This window comes from Boleophthalmus pectinirostris, unplaced genomic scaffold, assembly GCF_026225935.1.
Source record: "Boleophthalmus pectinirostris isolate CB_2022bp ecotype Guang Dong unplaced genomic scaffold, ASM2622593v1 HiC_scaffold_19, whole genome shotgun sequence".
Taxonomy (NCBI): domain Eukaryota; kingdom Metazoa; phylum Chordata; class Actinopteri; order Gobiiformes; family Gobiidae; genus Boleophthalmus; species Boleophthalmus pectinirostris.
The window spans coordinates 24687341-24714873 of record NW_026571140.1 but is presented as its reverse complement, the minus strand read 5'-3'; the positions used below and the strand labels follow the sequence as shown (position 1 = coordinate 24714873).

The window sequence follows — 27533 nt, the reverse complement described above, 5'->3', positions numbered from 1 at the left end:
AAGGGACGGGGTCAGCATAAACAGGAGTACAACAGACAAGAGGGAATAAAATAAGGTAAATCAAAGCAGGTCGAGACGTTACAAACCAAACTGCAGCTGCACTATCTCCAAAATAGAAGACAGGCAGAAAGAGAGTCTGAGTGTGAGTGTGTGAGTGTGTGTGAATGTGTGTGTGTGTGTGTGTGTATGAATTATGTCCTTGTGTGCGTATGAAAGATAGCACAGCCGCGTTGGTTATCAGATTCAAATCCAAACAGCAATTACAGACAGGAATAATTGCTTTTCTTGTTCCAACACAACAAACCACAACATGCAAACACACATACTACACTCCTGATCTATTGAATCTTTTTAAACAGTTGATGTTTTGATGTGATTGACAGAATACAGAGTGGATATACAACACAATTCAATATTTACAGTCTAAATGTAATATATGTTATCAGATCAGGTGTAAAACTAGTCGTCTGCTTATCTGCCTTATATTGATAGTGATGCACTGCAGCCCTAATGGTATGTGTTAGGGGGGTAACAATATCCAAGTCTCACGATACGATATCGCCATGAACCTCATGGTACGATATTTATGGCGATATCGTGGGAAAGCTCACGATATGGTGGCAAGGCTCATGATTAGGGATGTAACATTATCCAAATCTCTCAGTACGATGTTTTCGTGATATACATCTCACAGTATGATATTTATTGGGATATTTTGTCGAGGCAAACAAAACTGTTAATATGCTCCTTTTTCCTCTTAAAATGCCTTGACAAGACTTAATCCAAAGAACTAAGACTTAAAAGTGCTTAAAAATTGTATTTCTTCATGTAGTCCACACTGGAGGAAGGATGAAGGATCATGGTCTATGACGTCCCCTGTGTCATTTTTTAGCTATCACTGCACCATAATTCTTAATTTAAGCAAAGAGACTTGCAATTCAGTATATTGTGATGGTCCACGATATAATTGTACTAATTTTAACGATACGATATAACGATATTTCAGTTATTGTTACATCCCTAATATGTGTTGATTATTAGTCAGCATTAACTTCTATTGCATTTGAGTTACAGAAGCTGTACCACTTCTTATAAATGTGAACCACTGTAAACCAGAATCCCACAATAACATGTCAAATCCATAGACTGTATGGACATGGCCAATTGTTCCTCTCTCTGTAACAGCTCCTCTCTTCTTACACTTACCCATTGTTCTATCTTCAAACTACACACCTGTTAATTTGCTATAAGGTAAGGGTATACTTTTATTGTTCCTGTTTGTACAGTGTACAAAGCAAGGTGTTTTTGAATTACTTCTAGCTTCATGAAGCTGTGTTAGTCAGTTCACCTGTCTGTTGCCATGCTTTAAAGAATAACTCAATCTAAATATTCAGGGTTTGCAGGTTAAACATGTGTGAACAAAACAAAACACAACTCCAGGTATGTTTTTGATGAGGAAACATTAAAACAGAGATCAGAAAACAGTGTAATATCAGCCCTTTAAGCATCTTTACTGGAGCGAGAACTGTAACTTGCGTGCACCAAAACAATTTCAAAGTAAATCTCTTGTAGGAAGTGCCTATACGACAATGATTATCTTAGTGCATCGGTTTAATAGTAGTACTTCTCTCCAGTATATGATCTTACAAAAGGATCTGAGGACAAAAAGAAAGAGATGTAGCCTGCAGTAAGGATTTTAACTGTGCTCCCAAAATAATTACAAGGTCATGTCACTGCAGGAAGAAACTGCTTTGAGGGTGATTCTTATCTTGAGTGTTTTATAGCTTTACTACTACTACTATAACAGTTTTCTCTTTTCCTTATCTAGTGAATCTGGACCTTGGCATGTAATCTTGAAACAATGTTATGTGCTACATTTTGTTCATTTAACTACAACTTCCTGCTACAGAGAAAATAGCCTTAAGGTAAAATATCTCTTTTTTTTTAGATTTGCAATGAGTGTTTACACATAAAACATTTGTGAGTTTCGACTGATCTATGAGGGATGAGGTAACCAGTGAGATGACACATAGAAAGTGCATGGGGAGAGGAATGCATAAATATTAAATCAAAGGTGCCGAATATTTGGTTTTGCAAAATCAAAAGCTGTGTGTATGGTAGTGGTAGAACTGCATATCTACAGAATAACAATTAGAATTTTTACTTTAGTTGCCAGTCTCAAGTGTGCAATAGTCAGCTATTTTAAATGTCAAAGATGAGTTACTTTGCGTGCATTTATTTAACCACAGGAGCACAGATCAACTGGATAATGCATGGCTTCTTATTCAGAGGACCTGTTTTGATGCAGGAAGAACAAGAAGGTGAGAGCTGGCTGTTGCCATGGTTTCATTCCGTCGGGAGTTTTTTTTTTTTTTTTTTTTTCTTTTTTCAATTGTATGTGATAAACTGAAAACAGACAAGTGAAGATCAAAAAGACGAAAGGTACAATGATGACAGAAAAGCATGTAGAGAAGGACACAGTGTTTTACTATCTAAACGCAATAGGTGGCAAATTTATGGATTAAAGGGTCTATATTTTTTTTAATAATACTTTACTTTACATATTACAGATTCATTATGAGGAAATGAACAAAATGTGAGATATATGATGTAAACAGAAACCCATAACATTAACAGGAAGACTGAAAAAAAGGCTTTGTTGTTATCATTACTGGCCTCTTCTAAAGAATTAAAAAGCCACTAAACACCAAAACTTGCACTAAACATGTTTTTTTTTTATTGATTAACTGTGTAAATCGGTCTAAAATAGAAGTGTATACCTATCCCTGGCCTTATTTAGGCATTTTAGTGCATATTTATAAAAAATCTGACTTTTAGGTCAAAAGCCATGTCTGTACCGTCCACTTTAGGATCAACTACGGCCACTACATTTGAATTTCTGGGTTAGACAAACAACTGCTAATGAGTCAGATGTAGGGTTATTATGTGACAAGCACAGCCGCTCACAGGCAGCTCATGGTCTATGGGCGGTACGTGAGAAGCTCCTCTTAGCCCCGCCTATACTAAGCTGCGCTCCGTGGCAAAACTCGCATCGCTGTCACTCTTCATTGGCAGTGCACTATTGCAGCTCTCACTGTCACCCAGCTGTCACTCATAGGTCAAGCCCCGCCCCACACCATCACCCCACCCACGCTCCCCAACCAGCCTAGTACTGCCCACTTTGTTGGATTTTTCAGATTTTGACCATGAGCATAGTTAACTCTAGCACAGATGTTTAGCGGCTCTTTAAGAAATGGAGCAAAGGATAATGATCTGTGAAGTTCCCTGTGTTTTTTTTTTTTTTTTTCATCAAAATATACATTTAAGCAAATAAGCTTATAATTCGATGTAGTGACAGCCAACAATATTGTGAGATTTTCATAATTCAGTTATAAATGAGGGTTATGATGTTGTGAGCTTTGTGGAAAACATTAAAACTAATATTGCCAAATTAGGCTATAATTCTTTTGTTATCATCAATAAGAAAATTTTCAGTCTTTTGACATATTATGTGGTACAGTATATGTATATAACACTTTGATAGGTTAAAGGTGCATTGTGTAACTTTTCTGGTGGAGGATCTGTCAAATTTCTCCATGGAGATATATAGATTTTTCTGGAATTCTTCACAGTATAGCATTAAACCTTTCTATCTTCCAAGTTACAGGCCAGATCTGTGAAGTGGCGACCCTGCTCACAGTCAGAATGCCTGTTTTTTAATGTCATACTGTGGAAGATTCCAGACAGAGCAGTGACATATCTATAGAAACAAGCAGGTGAGGGACCCCCAATCAAAAAGTTACATACATAGTGCACCTTTAAAACAGCAAGTAACAGTCAGACATTACTCAACCACTTTCAGTTTTCATAATGCAACAACAACATTTCGCATCCAGATGTTGCCTTATTTTATTTAATTTACAACAGCTATAAAGGAGCACCATCTGGCATATGTTCCATCCTCATCTCTCATCATCCCATATAAACATATACATCCCAGCAGTAAAACACCAGGAAGGATCTCCACCTAGCAGTGTACACTGAAATCCAATTCTGCCTTTAGTCTTGAAGCTAGAAGTAGTTTAAAGATCTTATGTTACACAAAATTGACTTGTGAGCTTTAAGCCGTGTTATAATGTTGTTACCTCCTCAAAAACATACCTTTGTTTCAGTCACACAGGTATGAGTGACCCTTTATTATTAGTCTGTCTGTATCAAAGCTCAAAAAGCTCTGTTCCACCCTGTGATGTCATGTAGTAGTTTTCAAGTTAACAGCTACCTTTTACCTTTCATTCAGTACAGATTGGCAATTCCAGGGCTGGAATCATCCAATTGACTCTGGTGAAAGTGTCTGGAGTTAAAGAACACAGTGGAGCACTTCCTGTATTACCACATGACATGGCAGGGTTTGTGTGTCAAACATGTGTGAATGAACCAAAACAAAAGTCCAGGTATGTTTTTTGATATGGAAACAACAGTAGATCAGAAAATAGTGTAGTATGGGCCCTTTAATGTCTGTTATAAAATCCTGATGAATGAAAAATGCATGTGTAGGTTTCAGCAATGCGAAAGTGCCACCCAGAAGTTGTGAATAATGTATTGAGTTAAGTGAAGTTGACTGCTTCACGCTTTTGTGCATGTTGAGCAGTGACTCATACTGTAACACACGCATTAGACTTCACAAATCCACTTCAAAGACACATCCCTTCCCTAACCACAGAGAGAGCTTAATCAAATTACAGTGAAATAGTGCACTTAGATCAAAATTTATTTGTGTATGTAAATCTTTGTCACTGCTGGGGAACTCATGTAACATTTTTGGACAAATACAATGACAACATGAGGGGGAACAGAATGGGGTGACATATATTATATTTGTTATATTTTATTTTTACTTGTACATGCACATGTATATAATTATGCCTTCTTTGACACCAGTCTCTTGCTATTTTTGCTACTTATTTTGAATTTATTATTACCATTTATAGTTTTGCTCTTTGTTATTATATTATATTGTGATGTGTGAGCTACTGTGAGTAATTTCCCTTGTGGATCAATAAAGTTTGATTAAGCCAAAGTTTGTAGTGATAATATTTTAATTTAAAAAGGCAGGTTCAAAACAATCAACACTGGCTATACATATTATACCATTGTAATTATACATATTTGGCTCTTCAAGTAGCATATATTTGAAGAAGAGAATTGAGTTTGAAAGTAAAATATATAGGAGATGCAACAATGACATACAAATTCATACAAAATGGAACTCAAAATGTTGAAATACCTAATGGCAATCAAATCTAGGGACAGTAATTAACAGTTACATATGAATAACCCAAACTAAACAATAACCAAACTAACTAAATCTAAACTCTTTCATTTATTGAGTATGCATTTGTAGGTTACCTGCCTTTTCAGAGACCCATATGTATCAAAAAATATATATCTGCAACACTTGTACCATACTTTCCTATACCAAAATAAAACATCAAGACCTTATGTAAGCTGTACATGTGATTTACAAACCCACTGTAGTATTAAAAGCTGTGGATCAGAGGGAATGAAAAATAAAACATACAACAAACTAGCAAAAAATACCACTAAGATCTGGCACAACTTAACAGAGTCTTGACATAACAGAGAATGACTAAAGACTGAAACACATAAATGTAGCCCTGTGGTTGGGAAATAATAGCCTGATTCATGTACTTCAATGCGTAGCTATTCTAAGGGCAGAACAGGTAAGGATGTGTGACTCACCAACTGCTGTGTTTGGCATGTAATTTACGTTTATTTTGGACATACCTTGACCCTGCTGACCGCCTCCTGGGCCTGCATCATTCGAATGTTCTTGGAGGGGTTTCTCTCGGACAGCAGCTGAGTGGAGCCAAGGTAGTTAGCAGCAAAGATAATGCCATCAATCAGGTCTTCTGGCTCACACGGGCCCGGGACTGCAGCCAGGAAGAGAGACAGAGGGGAGAGCATTAACAAAGGAGACCAGGGGTGTTTGCTACTCTGAGGTCACTGTGGTGGAGAGGGTCTTCTAATCACTAAAGCCAGTCTAAAAGAGAGCCAAAGCCTGATTGTGAAGTGGTTATGAGAGGGTTGCTCTGCTTCAGTGCAACAAAAACAAAGTAATAGCAGAAAATTAAAGGTGAACTATGTAACTTTGCTGGCAGGGGGCCAGCCACCTGCTTGTCTCCATGGAGATGTAATTGCTTTGTTTATGTTTCACAGCACAACAATAAACATAATATATTTATTTGACTACAGGTATTCTTATTCCTCAAACATACCTAGAAAAGCATACACTCTTACTGTGAGGGACTGGGCTCGCCTCTCCAGATCTGACATGTAACTTGTTTTTTTTTTCTCCACAGAAATTAATATACTTAATGCCATACTGTGGAACACTCCAGGGAAAGTGATACATCTCCATGGATACAAGCAGGTGGTGCACCCTCTACCAGAACATATAGTTACATACAGTGCATCTTTAATGTAATAAAATGAAACATGTGTGATGAAGTGATTTGTTGGAGATCTTAAGGCTGCAACAACAAAATCAGCAAATTAAATAAAAATATAAAATTCAAAACAATTTTAACGAATACTATTGGGATAATGTTTTAAACTGTGATGTTACTTTTTTATTAATTTACCAAAAAATTATGAACAAGTGAATACAAATTGTCAGCAGTGCATTTACACTAATTATCTGTTGTGCTAATCATAACTGTGCAGTATTAGACCACCAGCACTATTTACAGCATTCTGTGTGGAGTTTACATATGTCCCCCACCCTTTGTTGGGTATTCTCAAATAGACTAACCATTGTATTTAGTAGCAAAGATAATGCCATGAATCAGGTCTTCTGGCTCACGCGGTCTTGGGACTATGGCTAGAAAGACACAGAGGGAGGCCATTAACAGAGGAGACATGGGAAGAGGCTATTGTGAGGTCTGCTGTTATACTATTATTGTATTGTCAGTCTAAAGGAAGTGAGTGCTGGAGATATGGAGATAGGGAACATGATTGCTTCTGCTTCATTGCTCACTTGGAAATCAGGAAACAACATCAAGAAATCACAATACTAGAGTTTTTACATATAATATAATGAAAAAATCTATATTGGCTTTTATAAAAATATGTAGGACTTAAGAATGTATTTTTATTTCTTTGACTTCTCATTTGATTTTGTGAATTACTAGCTCCTATCTCATAACTGAATATATGGATGTATGCCTTATGAGAGGTACATCCTTGGCAGTGGTGGCTGGTTAATTGCAAGGTTGGCATATACGTAGATACACAGACATGCAAACATGAATTTGTACAATGCTATTCATTAACAGGGAGTAATTGCGACACAAGTTTACTTCACAAAGGCATGTTACAGACACACAATTAATGAGAATCAAACACGAATGCAATTTGAAATTACAAATCGCAAACAACAAAATATCCAGTTTATGTGGGATATTATTATGTACAAAACATGCATGTATTAACCCCATAGGCTATATAAAGATGTGGACTAAGAGAGTGAGGTGCCACCCATAGTGTTTGGCTACAGTCAACTGAAGCTCATGAGGCTAGCAGTTATAGGAGCAAATTTGAAGCCAGGTCCATATTAGAAAAAGGAATAGGAATATTAGGAATATTATTTACAGACAAAACAGCAAACTAAAAACTCCAGGATCATGTAGAGCGGGCTAATATGAACAAATGACAAGGCTCACTGCAGCAGTTACAGAGAGATGGGTGACAATATTTCAACGTAAAGTCAATTGGAGCCAGAGTCGATGGAGCCGGAAGCACCCCCAAGTTCACTTTCTATTTGGACGAGCTATGTCCATTTATACATACAATCAATGGTTAACCTCTAAAGCCGGGCGTACACTGTGCGATTTTTGGCCCTTTTTTGATTTTTCACTCGTGCCACTGTTTTGGAGAGAGGGACGAGTTTTGGCATGTCGTGTTTCGTGTAGTATACATGGGGCAACAAGAATCGATTAATACCTCACGACCATCTCCCAATCGGCAATCGTAGGTCGCAAGAATATCAAACCTGTTTGAAATCCAGTCACCTCCTGTGACAGTTTTGCACTGTTGAAGTAGTTTGTATAGTGTGAACATGAATCGTGAGCTGTGAACTTTTAAAACCTGTGATTTGGTCGTACAGTTTGAGCTGAGGTTGAGTGACAGAATCGAAAATATTGCACAGTGTATGTTCGGCATAAGCTTAGACCACTACAAATATGTTCTGAAAAGCATGTGATTCTTATTGGCTTAGCAGTTCATATTTCAGTTCTCTCTTAAAAGCTATTGCTCTTGAGTGTGTTTGGATGAATTTTTATTTCAGAACATGAATCACAAATCTAATCATCACACTTCCAACAGACAAATGTTCAGCCCTAATGAATGTTAGTGGATGGTATAAGAAAAAGCCATAGGGAGCCCACAGTCACACAGAGAGGACATGCTATCAATCAAGCCCGGGAGAGGCTTTCGTCTGAGGGAGGTTACTGTGGTGGAGAGGGTCTTGTAATCACTGGAGCTGGGGCAGTGTGGAGAAACTGAGCTAAACAGTGCAGATAGGGCACAAGTGATAAGGGCCTGGGTTGGACTGCAGTGCTTTGGGCTAATGGAGGACTGGCCCGAGATTAATCTGTATGTGTGATATGGAGATGTGCACTCCATAACACCCTGCAAGGGACACAACAGGCTGTCATGATCCGAAGAGACTAAATCCTCACGCTATATTAGACTGCATCTGCCCACCAGCACACTGACAGCCTGGGCAGTAGTGGCGTTATCTCGATGCAAAAAGAAGGGGGAAAAAAACATTGGTTTCTTGGAAGCTGGCCATGTAATTAAAATGTTTTGATTTTGTGTGAATGCAGATTGACTTACCATCGACAAAGCTGGGGAAGGAGGCGACTTTCTTGGTTGGCTGGAAAATAGAAATGAGACAAGATGCTAATGATACAGGTTTGCATATGCGTTTGGAAACACAACAAATAAATCTTTATCGTATTAGGGAAATGCAGATGAGGGCGCGGGGGAGAATGCAGTGGACGAAAATAGGTACTAAACAAAGAGGAGACAAACTGAAAATGCATACAGTGAGATAATTACTAAACATATTCTGAAAGCACAGATCTCTAAATATTTTGTCTCAATGGTAAGGACCTTATATCTGCCAGAACAAGAATCACATAAATTCAACTAAGAAATTGTTCAGTAGGGCTACTCGATTATGGAAAAAATCATTATCACGATTATTTTGGTCAATATTGACATCATGATTATTCAAACAATATTTTTTTTGTTACATGATGCATTTATTCAGCATTTCTCTCTCTCAAAAATAAAACAAAACACTTTATTATTGATAAACTTTGTTAAGCTTTAATTATTTCAACCCAGTTATATGAGTTTGGAGATCATTGACACACAAATCGAAATCACAATCAAAATTGTGCACAGCCTTATTGTTCACTATTTTAGATGGCGTCTATCATAATACTTGATCAGATTTTTAAACAGTAACATATTAGTAGTTAGAGGTGGGAAACCACAGAAATGGACAAAACTAAAGAAGTTATAATCATTTGGCAGTAGTATAAAATGATTACTGCTGTACTTATAGGCCTGTCATGATAACCCATTTTAGAGAGAGATATACCGCATTGTTGAAGTAAATTCAGACAATAAACAATTATACTGAAACAAATTCATGCCACTGACACAATAACCCAAGGTCAGATTTAAACCACAAACATGATTCTAAATTTACAACCAGAAGCTGCAATAAATAATTAGGAGATCTTATAGTACTCAGAACTCATCATACAGCCAAAAAAATAACCAGCAATTTCCCAATAGTACACAAAAAAAGTGCACATGATAAATATTGACCGAAAAAAAATATACTGAATGATAAGCCGAAATAGTAATTATCATGACAGGTCTATGTACTTACTATAAATTATTGCCTATTCCTACTGCCACTATATTTATTAAAGACGAGAGTTGCTCAATTCAAATAAGCATTCATCTGGGCTGAGAATGCACTACAATATATAATCATCATACTCTGTTGTTCGTCATCTTTTATAGTTTTCCAGACTTGTTAAGAGAACTTTCTCAAGGGAGCCCTGCTTATGTGAGAGTGCAAAAATAAATAGCATAGTGTGGTAAGAAATATGATTCATACATAATCACTTTGACATTTAAAGAGTCACGAGCCTGAGTGCAGCAAAACAGCTGGCAGAGAGCAATTTGGGATTTACAAAGCACCTTAATTCAGTGTGCTACTCATCCATTTTAATATCCACAGACACATTTTAGATAAGAAAACTATACGGAGAGTCAGGAGTTATTTCATTTTCATTTTTATCTAATTTTCAAACTTAAGCTGAAATGATTACTGATTCAAAAAGGGAGATGAGAGTACAAACATCTGTAGCACCCATCTCAGTGAAAAATGGCCCTTGTAAAACAGGCAAGCTCATTTACTGCCATGCTATCGCACCATGAGGAGAGGACATGAGGCGCGATGGTAATTACACAATTACTCAGTGCCCAGACAGTGGTACACGCAGAGGGGCTGGGGCGCACTCATAAACAAGCGTGTATGACCTCTGTATAAATGTAAATGATTGTGTGGGTGCAAATGCCACAGTCCTACCTCCGGCACGTTGTTGTTCTCCAGAGGAACATTGAGGTCGGAGCGCTGCTGCTTTCTGGGCTCGGCTCCATTAGTAACCTGCACAAAACCACAAAAAAACATATTACAACAGTAAATTAGATCAATAAATATATAATGTTCAGTACAAAGTACACAGGGCCAGGTACTGTTTAAAGGTACCAGTACAGAATTGAAAAAAAAAAAAAAAAGCGGTACATGGGTAGTGAAAAAAAATTTACTCAAACACTGGTACCGAAAAAAAATAATAATAAAATTCTTGATATCTTCTGATCATGTTGATGGCTTTTGGGTCCTGAGAGGTCAAATAAATATGGTACCTTTAAACAACACTGAAAGGTACTTAGCCCTAATTTTGGGTGATACAATTGCACAAAATATTGCAAATTGAAATCAGCCCTATAGTTAAAATAGAGATTGGCAAATTCCTATAATAACTACATCCAGATGCCATGCACACATTTATTCTGCCTATGAAGGACAGCCATCTGGTGCATGCTCATCACCTGTCATTTCTCATCATCATGTCAGTACATACATCACAACAGCAACGACACCAACTGACGGCTGCCATATTGGATCCTACTCAATATACCATCCATTTTATAACTGGATGAAATGATGTCTGCCCATATGCCGCCTGTTGCTTTAATGAAATAGAGGAGGGGTAGTCATTTGAAGATACCATGCTGTTTCACAAGTAGAAATTAAATTAACTACCGGAAATATGGGAGTGGCCTGCTTTACAACCCGCGAGTAAAATGTAAAGCCATGATCAATATTCATAGGCACTTTGAGGAACATACACCCCTCAGATTAATGAGATTTGCAACATTTGGTTTGTAAATAATAATAAACTTGAGATGACCACACACGTACATTTACTAGTTAAATGTCTTGCAAAATGTGTCAAAAATCCATATAATAAAACTCGTCATTGAGCATCTCTTCTCTCACACATACCACTGGTAATGCATTTTCATTTTTTTGTTAATGATAAAATCTATACTATTGGTCTCATTTCCCTATTGACCGTGTCTAAATGATATCAATCGGATTACTGTACTTTTATTCCCGCACACGTTTTATTCCCCTACGTATATCCAGTATTATCGCTCTAAAGAAAATATCCACCTATTCTGTCTTGGTAAATGATCACATTTTTATATAGCGCTATTCAACCTTCAAGGCACTCAAAGAGCGTTACATCAAGGAGCCACTCATCCATTCACACACACATTCATACAACAGTGCACGCAGACACTAGGGGCAAAGTAGGTTAAGTGTATTGCCCAAGGACACAACGACAGCATACATCTGCGGGAGCTGGAACTGTCAACCTTCGGATCAGTGGACACACACTCTACCTAACTGAACTACTGTCTTTAGTCTTCAGTGCTACAATCTCTACTATCTATTTCTTAACTACATTTGTAAACAATATGTAAGGAACCACTTCATGAAATATTTCGCTTTACAAGTGCAATCAGAAATGGACGATAGCCAACCTAAATCCTGCCTAAGATTGAAATGGACCTATACTGGACTATATTGTGTCTAAACTGAGTGTAAACTAGGTATGGAAGAAGATCATTACCCAAGATCTCAAGTGCAAGTCAGCTCTAAACCGTATAACATCACTGAAAAATGACTAGATACAGATGATTCATAAGCATGACTATTCTTTGTTCTCATGTGCGCTGTGTGCAGAATACATTTAGAGTTCTGCTAACTCTTTAACATTGCAACCACTGACTCATCTCTTGGGGAAAATTACCATAAGATTCTTGCTGACTAAATACATGCATACAAAAGACACCATAATTTGTTCTATCAGCACCATCTTCCCTGTATTGAGAAAATATGTTTTTAACTGCAATAAATATGTGTTTAATTTAATCATTTGACATTTAGTGAAGCAGGTAGACACTCACAGCTAAATAACTGCCGCATCAGAGAAATCCATTAACACCATAAAGCTCGATTTAACAAATGGCATCATCATAACTTTCATATTAACAATATAATTAGAATTGGAGGTATTGAATTAGTCTAATAAGAGGTTTTACTGTTACCTGAAGGCTGATAAAGCTTTTTGTAACAATAACTAAGAAAAGTGAGTAAAAATATATTATATAGTTATGGTAGCGATAGTAATTGGAATCAGTTTGTTGTATGGTTGGCTGGCAAAGTAATACCTAATGTTTTTTACAGTTCAAGAGCGTGATTGAGTCAAAACATATTTTCGCAATATTCATATCGCAGTACAATTGATATTGTGTTCCTGACTGTATTCCTTCTTAATTATTCAGGGATGATTTTAAAGTGGTGCAAAGAGAGCCATCACTGTCTAGGTCAAAAAGAGGACAAAATGATCACATAGCTTTCTGGGAGTCCTGGGATGCTGGAGTGTGACTAGACTGTATTTGACCTGCTTTTCAGACACATAGAAGCTACAACAGTAAATACGTGAGACCGGAGCAGGTGTTTTACTGTGGGCTATCCACGGGGGACCCACCAGAAGAGAGGGTCTGCGGTTTATGAACCCTCCAGGACAGGGCATTGATCCAGGCCTCTTTGGGAGAGAAGGGAGAGGTGCTATAACAAAATGGAGGAGACGTGCTACAGGCTTTTCACTGTGTGGTATTGAGTAACACGTCTGCTCACCACAAACGCCTTCTGAATCACGTTTAGAGGGAAAGGTCACCGCAGAATGTTACAATATGCAGATGTTCATGATTGAATTAGCATGTGCTGTGTCAAACAGTGATTAACCAATGTAGCTATGCTTGTGTCCTTGTTGCATGGGGAAATTGCATTGAATACTAATAACCACAAATGCAATTATCCAAAATAATGAGGCGGTGAAATGTATGGTGTATTGTTGGTAGACTGCGCCACTGGGATTTCATCTTCGAGCTTGTGTTTTAACATAAGGGAAAAACATTAATATTTATTATGCTATTAGGTAATAACACTACAATACATTATTCAATATTTAATTTGTTCCCTTTTCCCTTCAAAGCTGCTATTAGAGACCTCTAAAGTTGCACTAACTTGTTCAGTGGAGGGTCTGCTATCTGTTTGTCTCTATGGAGGTGTTGCAGTGTTGCTTGGAATGTTCCACAGTATGGCATTAAAGAACTATCTTCATGGATACAACTAGGTTAGACCACTAGGTAAACCACCAGGTAATAAATGCAAGATATTTAATGTGTAATGGAACATTCCAGACAAAACAATGGTCCATGGAGACAAACACATGCAAGCAGAAAAGTTTCATTAAATAGTAGTATAATAGTAATAGTCACATTAATTCGACAGGTGCACTGTGTAACATGTCTGTTGCCCGTCACCTAGCCAGGCTGGTGCCACCTAGTGCCTCCCCTCAATTTCATTTCTCTCCAGTGACTAGTTCAGGAATCGGAACACACTAGACGGTTTGCAAGAACCCCGAAATTTGAAGACCGCGCACCGGCCAATCAGCGAAGAGCTGAACCAAGTTGCGATAGCAGACTGCATATGCTAGCCTCCTTGGGACTTCCTTTATAAAATACAAATTTAGCATTTTTTTTTTTTGCACCTTTAATTCACAAGTTCACCTCGCAGAAACGACAGTGATCGTTGACAGACATGTTCACACTCTGCTTTGTTTGCTGTTTGCGAGCGAACAAATCCTAATGCTGGGAGGTCAGATGTTTCCACAAAGTGAAAACGACTGATGAATCAGGCTACCCGTCATCTGCTTGTCTCTATGGAAATGTGCCTAGAATGTTGCACTTGCAAATCAAATTATAGGTTAGATTTGTGGAGAGGCAACCTCACTCACAGAAATAATGACACCTGGAGTTGAATAAATGTAAGTCAGATAAGTTTAATACTATAACTGTGGACAATTTAAGCCAAAGCATTGACAGAGACAAACGGGTTGTGGGCTCCCTCCAGAGATGTTACACAGTGCACCTTTAAAGTGTGAAGCCTGATCCAAAGTAATTATCTGTACTATGATTGCTAGTAAGTTCAGTGCCAAAAAGCCGAGCACATGAGAAGCCATCTTACCTGTTCCTGTGTCCACCTCTGCCGGTCCTCAGGTGAGCGAGGGTGTGCCTTGACCCCCCTTTGTAGATCTGGTGTGTTGTGGTGTATGGAGGGTAAGTTTAGGGACTTGGGCCGGCTGTCGTGTCTGTGGTGGGGCGGGGGGTAGGAGGCGCTCTCTGGTTTAGTGTGAGCGTAGCTGCCAGGTGGAGGGTCTTGAGCCAGTTCTTCGGGACTGTGATCAGTGCTGCTGCTTAAACTACCCATGCTCATACTCATTTTAATCTCCGCCACTATTTGGTCAATGTCCTCCTCTGCCTCCTCCCCCGTTTCCCCTTCTACCACCATCACCTTACGTCCACGATACGGAGACCCCCGCACTGAGTTCCCATTGTCCTCTGGGGCATAGTAATCGCCAGTGTAAGACCGCCTGTGTCCTTCATCTTCCTCCTCATCCTCTTCCTCATTGGGGCAGTACTCCTCGCTTTCTGGCTCATCTTCCTCTGCCCCATCTGCCCTTCTCGCTGAGTGGAGACCCTCTTGGTGATGATGCATGTGGTGATGGTGGGTGTGGTGGTCCAAAATGGGTTCGGGGCGTCCATTGTAAATCTGTTCATCGGGATCTTGCTCCACGACTTCACAGCGTACTTCTCCGTCCCCATCCCCCCAGTCCTCTTGTACTCTGTGCCTCTCCCAGTGCTCCTGCCGCACCTGCCCACCCTCTCTCCACTCCTCTTGCACTTCAATATCGCCCTGCTCCCATTGGTCCTGCTCGGGGTCACCGTCATGCCACTCTTCTTGTACCTCTGCCTCTTCTTCTCTCCATTCTTCCCGAACTTCTGCATCATCTTCCTCCACCCACTCCTCCTCTCTCGCCTCACCCTCCTGCCCCTCCCCGTCCTCCACCCATGCCTCCACAGCCTCCTGGCATTCGTCGGGGTGGGGTGGTTGGATATCGGAGCTGTAGTCCTCTTGTTCGTGGTTGTGATTGTTGTGGTTGTGGCTGTGGGGCTGTGAATGGTTGCACTCGCCCTGACCGTTGCAGTCCATTCCCTCCAGGTAACTGTCATCCTCTGGGCAATAGCGGATGTAGTATGTCACGCCCTCGTCCTCTTCCGCAAGACCTGAAAGAGAAAACACAAAGTTCCATTTTTTTATTCTGATATTGAAGCAAACTAAAACAAAAATAGACAAAAACTAAACAAAAATCATCCCACACAAAACACTAGGTACACAAACAGCAAACGTTAGTCAAGACCAGTCCTGTCAAAATGTCCAAAGAGGTGTCCATGTCTCTTTGAAGTCCAGTCGTGTTCCCCTCACAGAGTGAAGTATTTTCTCTGGGGTGCAGTAGGATAATAATTCATTAATCCAATTAGTCTGGCTAGGAGGAGCAGAGGCCTTCCAATTTTTAAATATCCACTTTTTGACCATGGGTGAAAACACAAAGTTAAGTACAAAAGTAATTATTAAAACATCCATCTGCTTGTCTGCATAAACAAATAGTATAAAATTCCAGGCAAAGCAATAACACCTCCATATAGACAAGAACACAGTAGCCATTTCACGAGAAAAGTTACATGGTGCACCTTTAACTAACTATAACATCATTAAGTACTGCTTCATAGTTCCCAAACTTTCTGACCTTTATGACATTACAAAAGTTGAGTATTATCAACCTACTGCTTGTTGTTGTTTTGCTTTTCAGGGAAAAATAGCAGTGTCACTGTGAAGGTCACCCACAGTCTTTTTCTATAATATTGATATTTTGGTTGAACTTCTGCCATATTTGGGCTACAGTATAAAAAACAAGTTATTTTTACTCTCAAGTGATATTTTATTGGGTGAGTACTTAAAACTAAAGCTGGGACATAGAGCTAAATAAGGATAATCTCAAATGTGTTGTTTCAGAGATATGCAATTAAAGTGTAATAGTTTATATATGAACTACTTTCTGAAAGGTTGTGAAAAAGTCAATTAAAACAAGATCAGAGACTTAGAGTAATCTTTGAAATAAGATTATAAGATTTTTCTACACTTTGGTAATTAAAGGTGCACTGTGTAATATTTCTAGAGAAGGGTCTGCCACCTGCTTACCTCCATGGAAATATTACTGCTTTGTCTAGAATGTTGCACAGTATAGATTAAACCCATCTATCACATGTTACAATTCAGATCTGTGGAGAGTCGCCACTGTTCACAGAAGGAATTAATGCATCTTTGAGCAATAGAAACCCTAACCCGTAATGAATACATGCTAGTTGGGTATGTTTAATGTCATACCACGGAGCATTCCAGGCAAAGCAATTAACATCTCCATGGGGACAAGTAGGTCATGTAAAAATTTACAGTAATCTTTCAAATAAGGTTATTCTACAAACTGGTAATTACAGAATGAGTTTTAAAGGTCCTATATTGCACAAAATCGACTCGTGTTGTTTCCTCGGCAAAAACATACCTGAAGTTGTGTTTTGTTTAATTCACACATTTTTGAGTAATCCATCTCCAAAGATCAAAATGCTCTGTTCCACCTTGTGATTCATGTAAAGGTAGTTTTCAAGTCAGAAGCTAACTTTTACCTTTAGTTCAGTAAAGATTGGCAATTCCAGGTCTAAATGTATCCAAATAACTCTAGTGAAGGTGTATGGACATGACATAAACGTGTAAATGAAACAAAACACAACTCCAGGTATGTTTATGATGAGAAAACAACATTATAACATAGATCAGAAAATAGCATAATCCTTTAAACACTGCTAAAATAAATACGCACCATCGTCATAGTCCTCGTCCTCTGAAGTGTTGTTCATGTACTCTGAGCTGGAGTCATCGTCCAGACTGTCTGCGCCATTGTTGTACTCTGCGTGGGGGTCTATGTGGTGGTGCTCCTCTGGTTCAGGCTCTGGGGTGGGGGGAGTTATGGGTCTATGCTCCTCTTCTTCAGTCTCTACTGGGTTACTGTATCTACTCTCTTCAACGGTGGGCTCTATCTCCACTTCGGGAGGAGGGGAGGGGTGAATAACTTCTTGTGTTTTCGGGGGCGTGTATTGTGCCTTACAGGAGCGAGGGAGGGGCTTGGGGTCCCGTGGATGAGGCGGGTGGTGGTGGGACTCTTTGGGATAGCGGACAGAGCGTTGACGTGGGGCAGGTGCTCTCAGATCGAGGGCCTCTGGGGAGTGGGCTTCGGGGCAGGACACAGGTGCAGGAGCAGGAGGAGGAGGGGCCATACTGGTCCCTCCACTGGACCCGGGCCTCTTCCGATGAGACATGACTGCTGGTTTATTACTGGCCATACATTTTCACAAGGTTGAGCCTAAAGAAAGCACACAAACACACAGAGATTTAGTATTTTATAAGGTCATGAAATTGTATTTAAAATATAAACTACTGTGCATTTAAAGCAAACTAAGAACCACATTTTTGTATAAATTTTCTGGTAGAGGGTCAGTCAAATGCTTTGTTCCATGGAGATATTATTTCTTTGTCTGAAATGTTTCACAGTTTCACAGTTTCACACCTTTCTATCTTCAGGGAGAACAAACCAGATCAAGTTACAGGTCAGATCTGTCGGTAGAAACAAGCAGGTGACGGACCCACAACCAAAAAGTTAGATAGTGTACCTTTAAATATACAGTATATCACAAATCTATTATCATTTTTTAATTGTGCAGTCTAAAAGGTAAAATTACTTTCACTATTTTGCACACCCCAGCATTTGACCAGGGACAGCAGATCCCATGCTTGTCTGGTTAGTGAGCAGCAAACGAATCTACAGACTTCGATGGTTTCACCTTTAGCACAATAAACAGAAAGAGCAGTGTGCGAAGTGTCCTGGCTGAAATAAATGAGGGCACTGCCAAACTGAGAATCAATAGTTACACCAAGGTCACCGTCTCTCAGGTACAGTACAGAGAGTGAGAGCAGGGGCTGTTTGGGTGATCACTCATTTAGGACTTGTATTGATCCTGGAGTTGCCTGGTGAGAATGGTCAACATGGGCCATAATAATGTAGAGTGCAAAAAAGGAAAAGACTGCATCCGTCCAAGCTACATCAATAACACAAGTCAAGTTCAATCACAAAGTAATATTTTTGAAAACTTGGCAAGTTGAGTAACTGGGTTGGAGTTTGACTACTGGTCTACTTTCCCTATATGTTAAAAGGCACATAATAGGTTATATTCAGATCTGTTATAATGATGTTTCCTCATTAAAACATGCCTGAGTTGTTTGTTTTTTCACACATCTTTAACGCAAATCCTGCATATTTATTCTGAGTTCTTCTTTTAAACAGAAAACACTTTCATGAAACAAAATGTAACTCCAGGTTTGGTTTTGAGGAGGTAACAACATTCTAACATGGTTTAAAGCTCACAGAGTGAATTTTGTATTATTTGTATGATCTGTCAGAAACAGCACCCTTAAAAACTTGTTATGCTTTGCCTTATTGAATGTTATATTGTTATGTGGCTAAATCATACTAGTATATTCCACTGATTATGTGTACACTCTGAGCACAGCTGCCCTGGGGCACAGTGACAGTAATGTATGCAGCAGCTACTTAGCCAAACACACAATTACACTATATTCATACACCAGTGCAGACAAAGAAAGTACTGCAGGTGAGGTTTCTTGCTAGTTTTGCACATTTTTGGTACCCAGCACACTACTATTTTCGACTGTCTGTGTATTTTTCTTCATTGCTATATGTCTTGCCCATTAAAAATGCAATATTATGCCACAGTGGAAGCAGAATAGGAACACATATTTCTTCCATTTATCACTTGGGATAGTCAAAACAACAACCTCAAATGTCTGAGATTTAGAAAGAAGAGACATAAACGTAACAAATAAACTAATAATACAGAGCAAAAAAAGTTGATCAAATAATCAAACTTAAAGGCCAATCAGTGTTATAATATTTACTCATCAAAAACATATTTGGAGTTGTGTTTTCTTTCATTTAAACATGTTTAACACACAAACCTGCATAGGTTGAATTCTTCTCTCAAACAGAAAACATCCTGTTCCAACTTGTGATGTCCTGTGATAAAACAGGAAGTGCTCCAGTGTGTTTTTAAACTCCATATACCTTCACTGGAGTCATTTGGATAATCCCAGCCCTGGAATTGCCAATCTCTTCTGAATTAACGATAAAAGGTAGCTGCTAATTTGAAAACTACCACTACATGACAGCACAAGGTGGAACAGAGCATTTTGAGCTTTGGAGATGAAGATGGACTAATAATAAAGGATTACTCAGACATGTGTGAATGAAACAAAACATAGCTCCAGACCTGTATGTTTTTGAGTAGGTAACACAATTAAAACATTGCTTAAAGCTCACAAGAGTAAATGTAGCATAATATAGCATGTTTAAAACATAAATTAGCAGACACACATATTATCAAACTAACAACTAAAATATTACAACAAGCCTATATCTTCCCATATGTCATATTCCACACATCTTATTGCTAGTCCTATATGTTTCCTTGGAGAGGTGTTGCAGTTGCTTTCCTGATTTCCTGTTACTATAATTATATTTTCCATCACCCTCAGTTACTGTTGTTAATTAGCACTGCACACCTTGGCACAAGCCCCACACCATTACTCCTCATGTGAAAAAATCTGATTATAAAAACATGAACCAACATATGATGATGCTAGCAAGCCATTTTTGCTGCTTCATACAATGCATCCCATACAAAGGTGACTCACCATCAAGACTTGAGTGTCCCTAAAATTTCACACTATACACAGCAGAGTAGATATAACAGAAAACATATTACACTTTGTTCATATTTCAATGAGAAATCTATAGCAACTACATCACTTACCAGAATCTGAGATGTCCTGTACAATATCCCTTAAATCTCGTCTAATAACTGGCCTATTCCAATTCCACCCCTCTCACTTGCTCCTCCCCTCCCCCAATCGGCAGCCCCTTCACACCAAGCCCCTCCCATTCTTTTCATTATATCCCAGCATCCTCCAGGCGAGCCACAGCCACGCCTCAAACCAATCCCCCGGAGATGGAGGTAGACACTGGTAACTATGGGCAACAACATCCCCTGAGGGACCTGTATACTCTCCGACCTCCCTATTGTGAAGATTTGCAGCTGATATGCTAAAGTGAGACATTTCCTATAGTGTTGTAGTAGTAGTGAGGGTGATTTTTGTTCTCTTAGACTTCTTTTTCTTTAAAGGATTTGACAAGCATTAATTATTCTACACACAATGTAGCTGAATAGTGTCAGAAGAAACTGTTCTAGCTTCAAATATGTATGGCAATCAAAGCTGTGTTTCACAAATGAAACTAAGATATAAAACTCAAATAAAAGGAAATATATGATGAAACTGACACTGTGGGTAGCTTTTTCATTAAGTGTGTTATTGGTTTGAAATTAAAAAAATGTTAAAGTATTTATTTTTTACCATCCTGCTCATCTATGGCAAAAATCATCAGGATTACTTGGCTCATAATTAAAATAACTTTTATTTCAAACAATTTATTCAATACTGTCAGAAATTAAAGATTCATTTCATTTGATTATTAAAACATGTGTATATCTGTATTTTCCCCCATGTTTTGAAAGGCAGAACCAGCGTGTAGTAATACTCAGAAGTTAATTTTCAGTTTCAACACATTTGTAATTGATTAGTGTAATAATTTAAATCCCAGCTTTTACATTTGATTAACTGCCCAGCCCTAAGAGATGTTTCATTCTTTGTATCATTTTTAGAATTCCTTATTATTCCAAATTATGAGCCACCCACTGAGCACTGATTTACATATTGATGTGGTGCCAGGCCTCTTCTGATGCACCCATCTCTGTATTTAAAGAAAAATAGTACAAGCTTTCAGACCATAAGACTTAAGGCTTAAAATAAACACTGGATTTCAAAAAACACTATCTGAAGCATGATATATTGCTGAAGTAAATGTAGACAGTGTTGGGAAGGTTACTTTTAAAATGTAATCCCCTACAGATTACAGATTACACACCCCAAAATGTAGTTTGTAACGTAATCCATTAAATTACTTAAAGTGAGTAACGTAATCTGATTACTTTGGATTACTTGATATTGTCATGTTTTTTTAAATGACATGAATGTAGCAACCACATCCTGAAAATTCTTGTTTGTTGTCTTCAAATTGTCTGAGCCCAAGTCTCCATGAATAAGCAACTGTTTACTGTAGAGAAACAAAGACCACGATATCTTAATATAAGAGGTTTTGTCTGTTAAAAGACAGTAACAAGATCAGCCTTTCCTTAATATTAAAAAATATTATTGATAGAGAAATTATTTTTTATATGAGATCACCTTAAATTATGTCAACCTACTGTTAGGTGTCATGTTGTTTAGACCTGGTTTAGTCCTGGTTTTAGACCTGGTCTAGACCAGGTCTTTAGTTCTGGTTTAATCGTGGTTTAGTCCTAGTTTAAACCTGGTTCAGTCCTGCTTTAGTCCTGGTTTAGTCCTGGTTTAGTCCTGGGTTAGTCCTGGTTTAGTCCTGGTGTTAGTTCTGGTTTAGAGGCGCACAGGAGGAGGTTTACGCGAGAAAACACGTTCCACTCACGGCGCACGAGACGGCGGTGTCCGCGCTGTAACTACGGAAGGAGACGTGGTCCGCGGGTTCTCAGGTTGATGACGATGATGAAGGTGTGTGTTTGTGTGTGTTTGTGTGTGTTTGTGTGTGTGTCCACTCATGTCGCAGGTCATTATAGGACAGTAGTGTAGATATTATGAGTCTATGCAGGTTGTTTTCACCAGTGCCAGTAGCTCCTGCTTCACATTTAAGTTGTAGGCGATTTTATATTTGTTTTTTTTAATTTATATATATCTCACATCGGGAGAAGAATTTCCAAGACACAAATGTGTTTTTACCAATGCATTGCTGCTTCCACTGTGTGACTGACACCGCCAACTTTAACATGACGTTTACATCGCTCTTACTGTCGCGTTCGGTTTGGGTTTCCGGCAAAGAATGGAATTACCGAAATAAAAAAATAAATAAATGGGATGTAGCACAAAATGTGAAAACAGGAAAATACCGCCTTGTAATCCACTTATTTCAGCAAAGTAACTGTAATCCAATTACCACTCATTGAAACAGTAACTGTAACTGAATACAGTTACTCATAATTTGTACTCTGATTACGTAACGGCGGTACATGTAATCCGTTACTCCCCAACACTGAATGTAGATGATAAACAATAATACTGAAACTAATGTATGCCACTGATACAATAACCCAAGTGTCATCGGGCGGGCTCCGTACCCAAGAGCAGATTTAAACCACAAAAACTATTCTAAATGTACAATATTGTTAACAAAAATCTGAACTGCAGTAAATAAACAGCAGAATGAAAGATTTAGTTTGCATCTGTAATGAGTCATAGAAGTTATTAATTCAACCTTTTATTGCTTAAATTTTAGCGTACAGCCAAAACATAACCAAAAATGTCCCAGTAGTGCAAAGAAAATATACACACAATAAATACTGATCACCAAAAAATATTGTTCCAGCTTTCATATACTGAACGATAAGTCTATATATTAATTATGCTGACAGGCCTAATCATAACATAATATTATAAAAATTGCATGACAGTCAACAGTCAACCAGCCTGGAAGGATTTTCTTGCAGAGGCCACAGACAATGTCGCTTCTCATTTTACAACATAGAGAAGGTGACACAGAGTATATATCAAGGATAAGAACACACTGAGAATCATTACAGGCTTATACTTTGGGGCTTTACCGGGTCTTTGAATCTAAAAGCACTTTTGGGTCCCAATGGTAGTCGAGAGAAAAGACTTTTGTGATCTTCAAATTGTACAACATATGACTAAAGATCGGGAGGATTTACAAAAGAGGGCGCTGCTCAGATCGATGCTCTAACATTCAAGAAAACAACAGAATATCACACGTAGAATATTTGTATCTGCGTACACATGGCAGTAGTGAGCAAATTGATAATAATTTTGTTATTTTACTCAGCTCGTGTGTATTAGATCCTGTACCAAATGTCAAACAAAAAGGTCCTTAAGTGGGAATAACACATATTAGTTAATCTGTATTGACTTTTTTCAGAGTTTCCTGTCTTTAATGCATAGAAAGCTCTGCGGCACTAATGATTTGAAATGGGAAACCAGACAAGTTCAACAAAATAAAAAATATGTCTACTGTCATACACCTCTCTATTATGCGTTTAACTCTGGACAAGCTAAATACATATTGTTTGTTTGGAACACAAATGAGTCCTGACTGAGGGCCAATACTATGCCATTTTCTATTCTATGTCATAATGTTGTTTCCTAATTACAAATAGAGCTGGAGTTGTGTTTTGTTTCATTCACACATGTTTCACTGTCTAAATAAACAGTATTTGTGTGAGTTCTTCTCTCAAACAGAAGACACTGTTCCACCTTGTGACATCATGTGCTCCACTGTGTGTTAAACTCGATAAATCTTCACTAGACTCATATGGATAATTTAAGACTAAGAAAAGGTGCAGCGTAGATGTAAGCTTGAAAACTACCGCTTCATAACATCACAAGTTGGAACACAGCATTTTGAGCTTTGAAGAAGTAAACAGACTAATAATAAAGGGTTAAAGTATGTGTGAATAAAACAAAACAAAACTACAAGCATGTTTTCGATGACGTAACAGCATAATAACCTGGCTAAAACCTCACAAGAGTAAAGTTTGCGTAATATAGGACCTTTAAGCAGTTAGTGGTAGAAAGCCTTTTGAAATACACACAGACACATGTACACCCAGTGGTACTACTAGCAACAGTGCTCCAGGCTGTCTGCCCCAGACTCTCCCAACAGACTGCATTGAGGAGCAGCTGGGGAACGCTTGTGAAGACAGTTCTATTCATGTCAGCCACAAAACACATTGGCTACAGTAAGATAAAGCTTTAAATTAGCCTCAGTCTGCTTTCTTGTTTGGCAGGGAGTGCATTTGGGCTGTGGCGTACAAGATTAACCACAGAGAAGGAGAGGGCAAGGGCACAAGGACACATCATGACGAGATTTTTTACTTTTGACCATCTGTTCAGGAATTGGCAGCAGATTTTGATATTTTGAGAGTTTGATATAACTATGGGGATAACAGCTTAGTTTGCTCCTTCTGTGTTAACATTCCCTGCAAAACTATACACTACTACCTATTCTTATGTTGGTAGTGAAGAGAGTGAATTAAAGGCAAAACAAAACAAACAGAAAACAATGTGAATGGCAAGAAAAGATCCAAGATGAACAGAAACGAGATATATCACTGGTGTTTCCACTCTTGTATATAAAGACCGAACCACCATCTTATGCATAATAGAGAAGACAATAATTCATGTAGGGTTTGTTGAGTTTTAATAAAATAATGACTTGACACAGAGGGGCATAACTTTTATGAATGAGCGGAAAAATGTCATATTCTGATATTTGAAAATCTTTAAAAACCTGCATACACACACAGTTTAGGAAAGTGTATAAGCAGTTTTATGGCTCAAAGGAGTGTTACAAATAATTAGCACAATTTCATTCTTTGTGAACATAGGAACATTGCAGTTTCTTTGTTTTGTTTTTCTCATTAACACACACACTACACACAAACACACGCCACACAAAATATTATCCATGTGAAAAAATTTAATGGAAACTAGATGACGTGTGCAGCAGCCTTTTAAACCGGATTATTCACACAGCACTAGTAAATTGTGCATGGTTTGCAGTTTCAAAAAGGTTTTATGGATTTTAAGAGAAGTTACACAGCTTATTTATGGTAATAAAAATGACTGAAATGATTTTAAGGTGTGGAAATATTGTAAATTTAACATAGGTGTTTCCTATCACACAGTTTTGGAAATATATCAGTTACTATTAGGGATGTAACAGTAACTGAAATATTGTGATATTGTATAGTCAAATGTCTCACAATAATATCGTGGGCTGTCACAATGTATTGAATTACAAGTTCCTTTGCTTAAATGCACTGTTTTACAGCAGCATTTCAGTACAAACAACATGAAGAGGTATATATTTTTACTTGAATTCTTGAGATTATGAAATAATACATCTATAATCTACAATTATAGATGTAGATGGGACATCTACATCTATAGTTGTAAATGTCCCATCTACAATTATATTAGCCTCTCCAAAATATCACAATAAATATCATACCATGAGATGCATATTGTGATAGTATTGTGCCGAGAGATTTGGATACCGTTACATCCCTAGTTACTACAAATGTTATTTCAAGTTAGTGACACAGTGGCTGAGGGTTTAGCATTCACTCCTCGCAGCAGAAGGTTCCTGATTTGACTCCTAAAGTTTATTTTGTTCCCATGGGTGAGTTTCCTTTGAGCATTCCTCCAGTTTCTCCATCAACCTAAAATATGCACAATAAGTAATATGACAAAGTCTAGCCGCTCCTGACAGGTACTTATTTAATTTCAGTGTTCAGTAAAATTATAATTTCAGTTCACAATATAACAGTCTGTCAAATATTAGCTTATATTGACAGCTGAGACAAAATAAAAGATAAGTCTGGCTTTTTGCAGTTACTGATGTATTGGCCAAACTTCAAATACATACTACATTCCTTATGCTTTATTAACAGTCTTCCAATATGACAAAAGCACTTATTTGAACAAGGAAAAATAAGTAAAAAGCACTCTTATTTTCTCTGCATTGTCTGTTATTCCTCAATAGCTGTTTTCTATGATGAGTGATAATTCAAACTTTAATCAACATTGTAGACTCCAACCAAAAGGATTGTTAATGAAAAGAAAACTTTCACATTAGCTTTTAAGTCATTATAAGAGTCTTAGAACAGAGGAGTATTGACTTAAACAGCAAATTAATAATAATAGTCCTGACAACAACAGACTGAAAATGCCCCTTGCTCCCACAAAATCCATAAAAACACATATTAAGGAGCAGTTGTTTTTGTATTACAAGTCCAAAAAGCAATAGATAACAGATTTAATATTATGAGCACCATTATGGCTCTGCAGGGCGCATTAGAGGGCAGTTCGGATTTAATAAGTGGCTGGATCTGTAAAAAGGGGAAATTTTACACCAGTAAGGGGATGTACTGTATGGGGCTCAAAGGAGGAGTACCAACCACAGAGAGGCACGAGCACGATATGCGAACCCGGAGAAAAATTAGATTAAGTCAAGATACACAAAATGGTTGGATGAATAAAGATGGTCGATATGTGCTTAAAGGAATTACAAGATGATGTTTCACAGTTCTTCACTCATACTACAAACTCACAAAGGGCAGTGATACTTTAAGTTAAGTTAGGTTGCTTTATTTGCCCTTAAAGGTAAATTTGTTTTGCAGTTTAAGAGGCAAATCCCACGTTTCACATTTAATACTATAGACAATTAGCCTGATTCATCAGCTGGTTTCACTGCATGGAAACCGTCTGACCTCGCAGCATTAGGATTCATTTGCTCGACGGTAGGCAGGTATTTTTTTTATTTAACCAATCGCTGCTCTTTGGTCGTGATGAATGTAATGCGCCAAATCCCGTAGGAAGAAGGGCAAACCGTCACGTGTATTCCAATTCCTGACCTAGTCGCTGAAGAGAAATGAAACTGAGCGGAGGCATTAGGTGGCGCCTAGTAATGGTATGACATCAGTTGTAATATTGTGGGTTCTCCCTCGGGCTAACTTGATCCTCTCAGTGCAGTGTATAGATGCAGCAAACTATAACTTATATCTAACTTGGGCTTTTAAATTATTGTATGCTCCAGTCA

At 38.2% G+C, this 27533-nt stretch overlaps 1 protein-coding gene across 1 annotated transcript in view; it reads right to left on the bottom strand.

The window, feature by feature from the left end:
- The window catches only part of apba2b (amyloid beta (A4) precursor protein-binding, family A, member 2b), a 29723-nt gene extending 11699 nt beyond the window's left edge, over positions 1-18024 (bottom strand). The window contains exons 1-5 of the mRNA XM_020938977.2: positions 17523-18024; positions 14774-15873; positions 10697-10774; positions 8917-8956; positions 5806-5951 (exon numbers count right to left, since the gene is read on the bottom strand). Of these exons, the coding sequence (XP_020794636.2) occupies positions 5806-5951; positions 8917-8956; positions 10697-10774; positions 14774-15873; positions 17523-18018 (1860 nt within the window). The 5' untranslated portion in view covers positions 18019-18024. The remainder of the gene's footprint in view (positions 1-5805; positions 5952-8916; positions 8957-10696; positions 10775-14773; positions 15874-17522) is intronic.
- Between the last annotated feature and the right edge of the window lie 9509 nt (positions 18025-27533).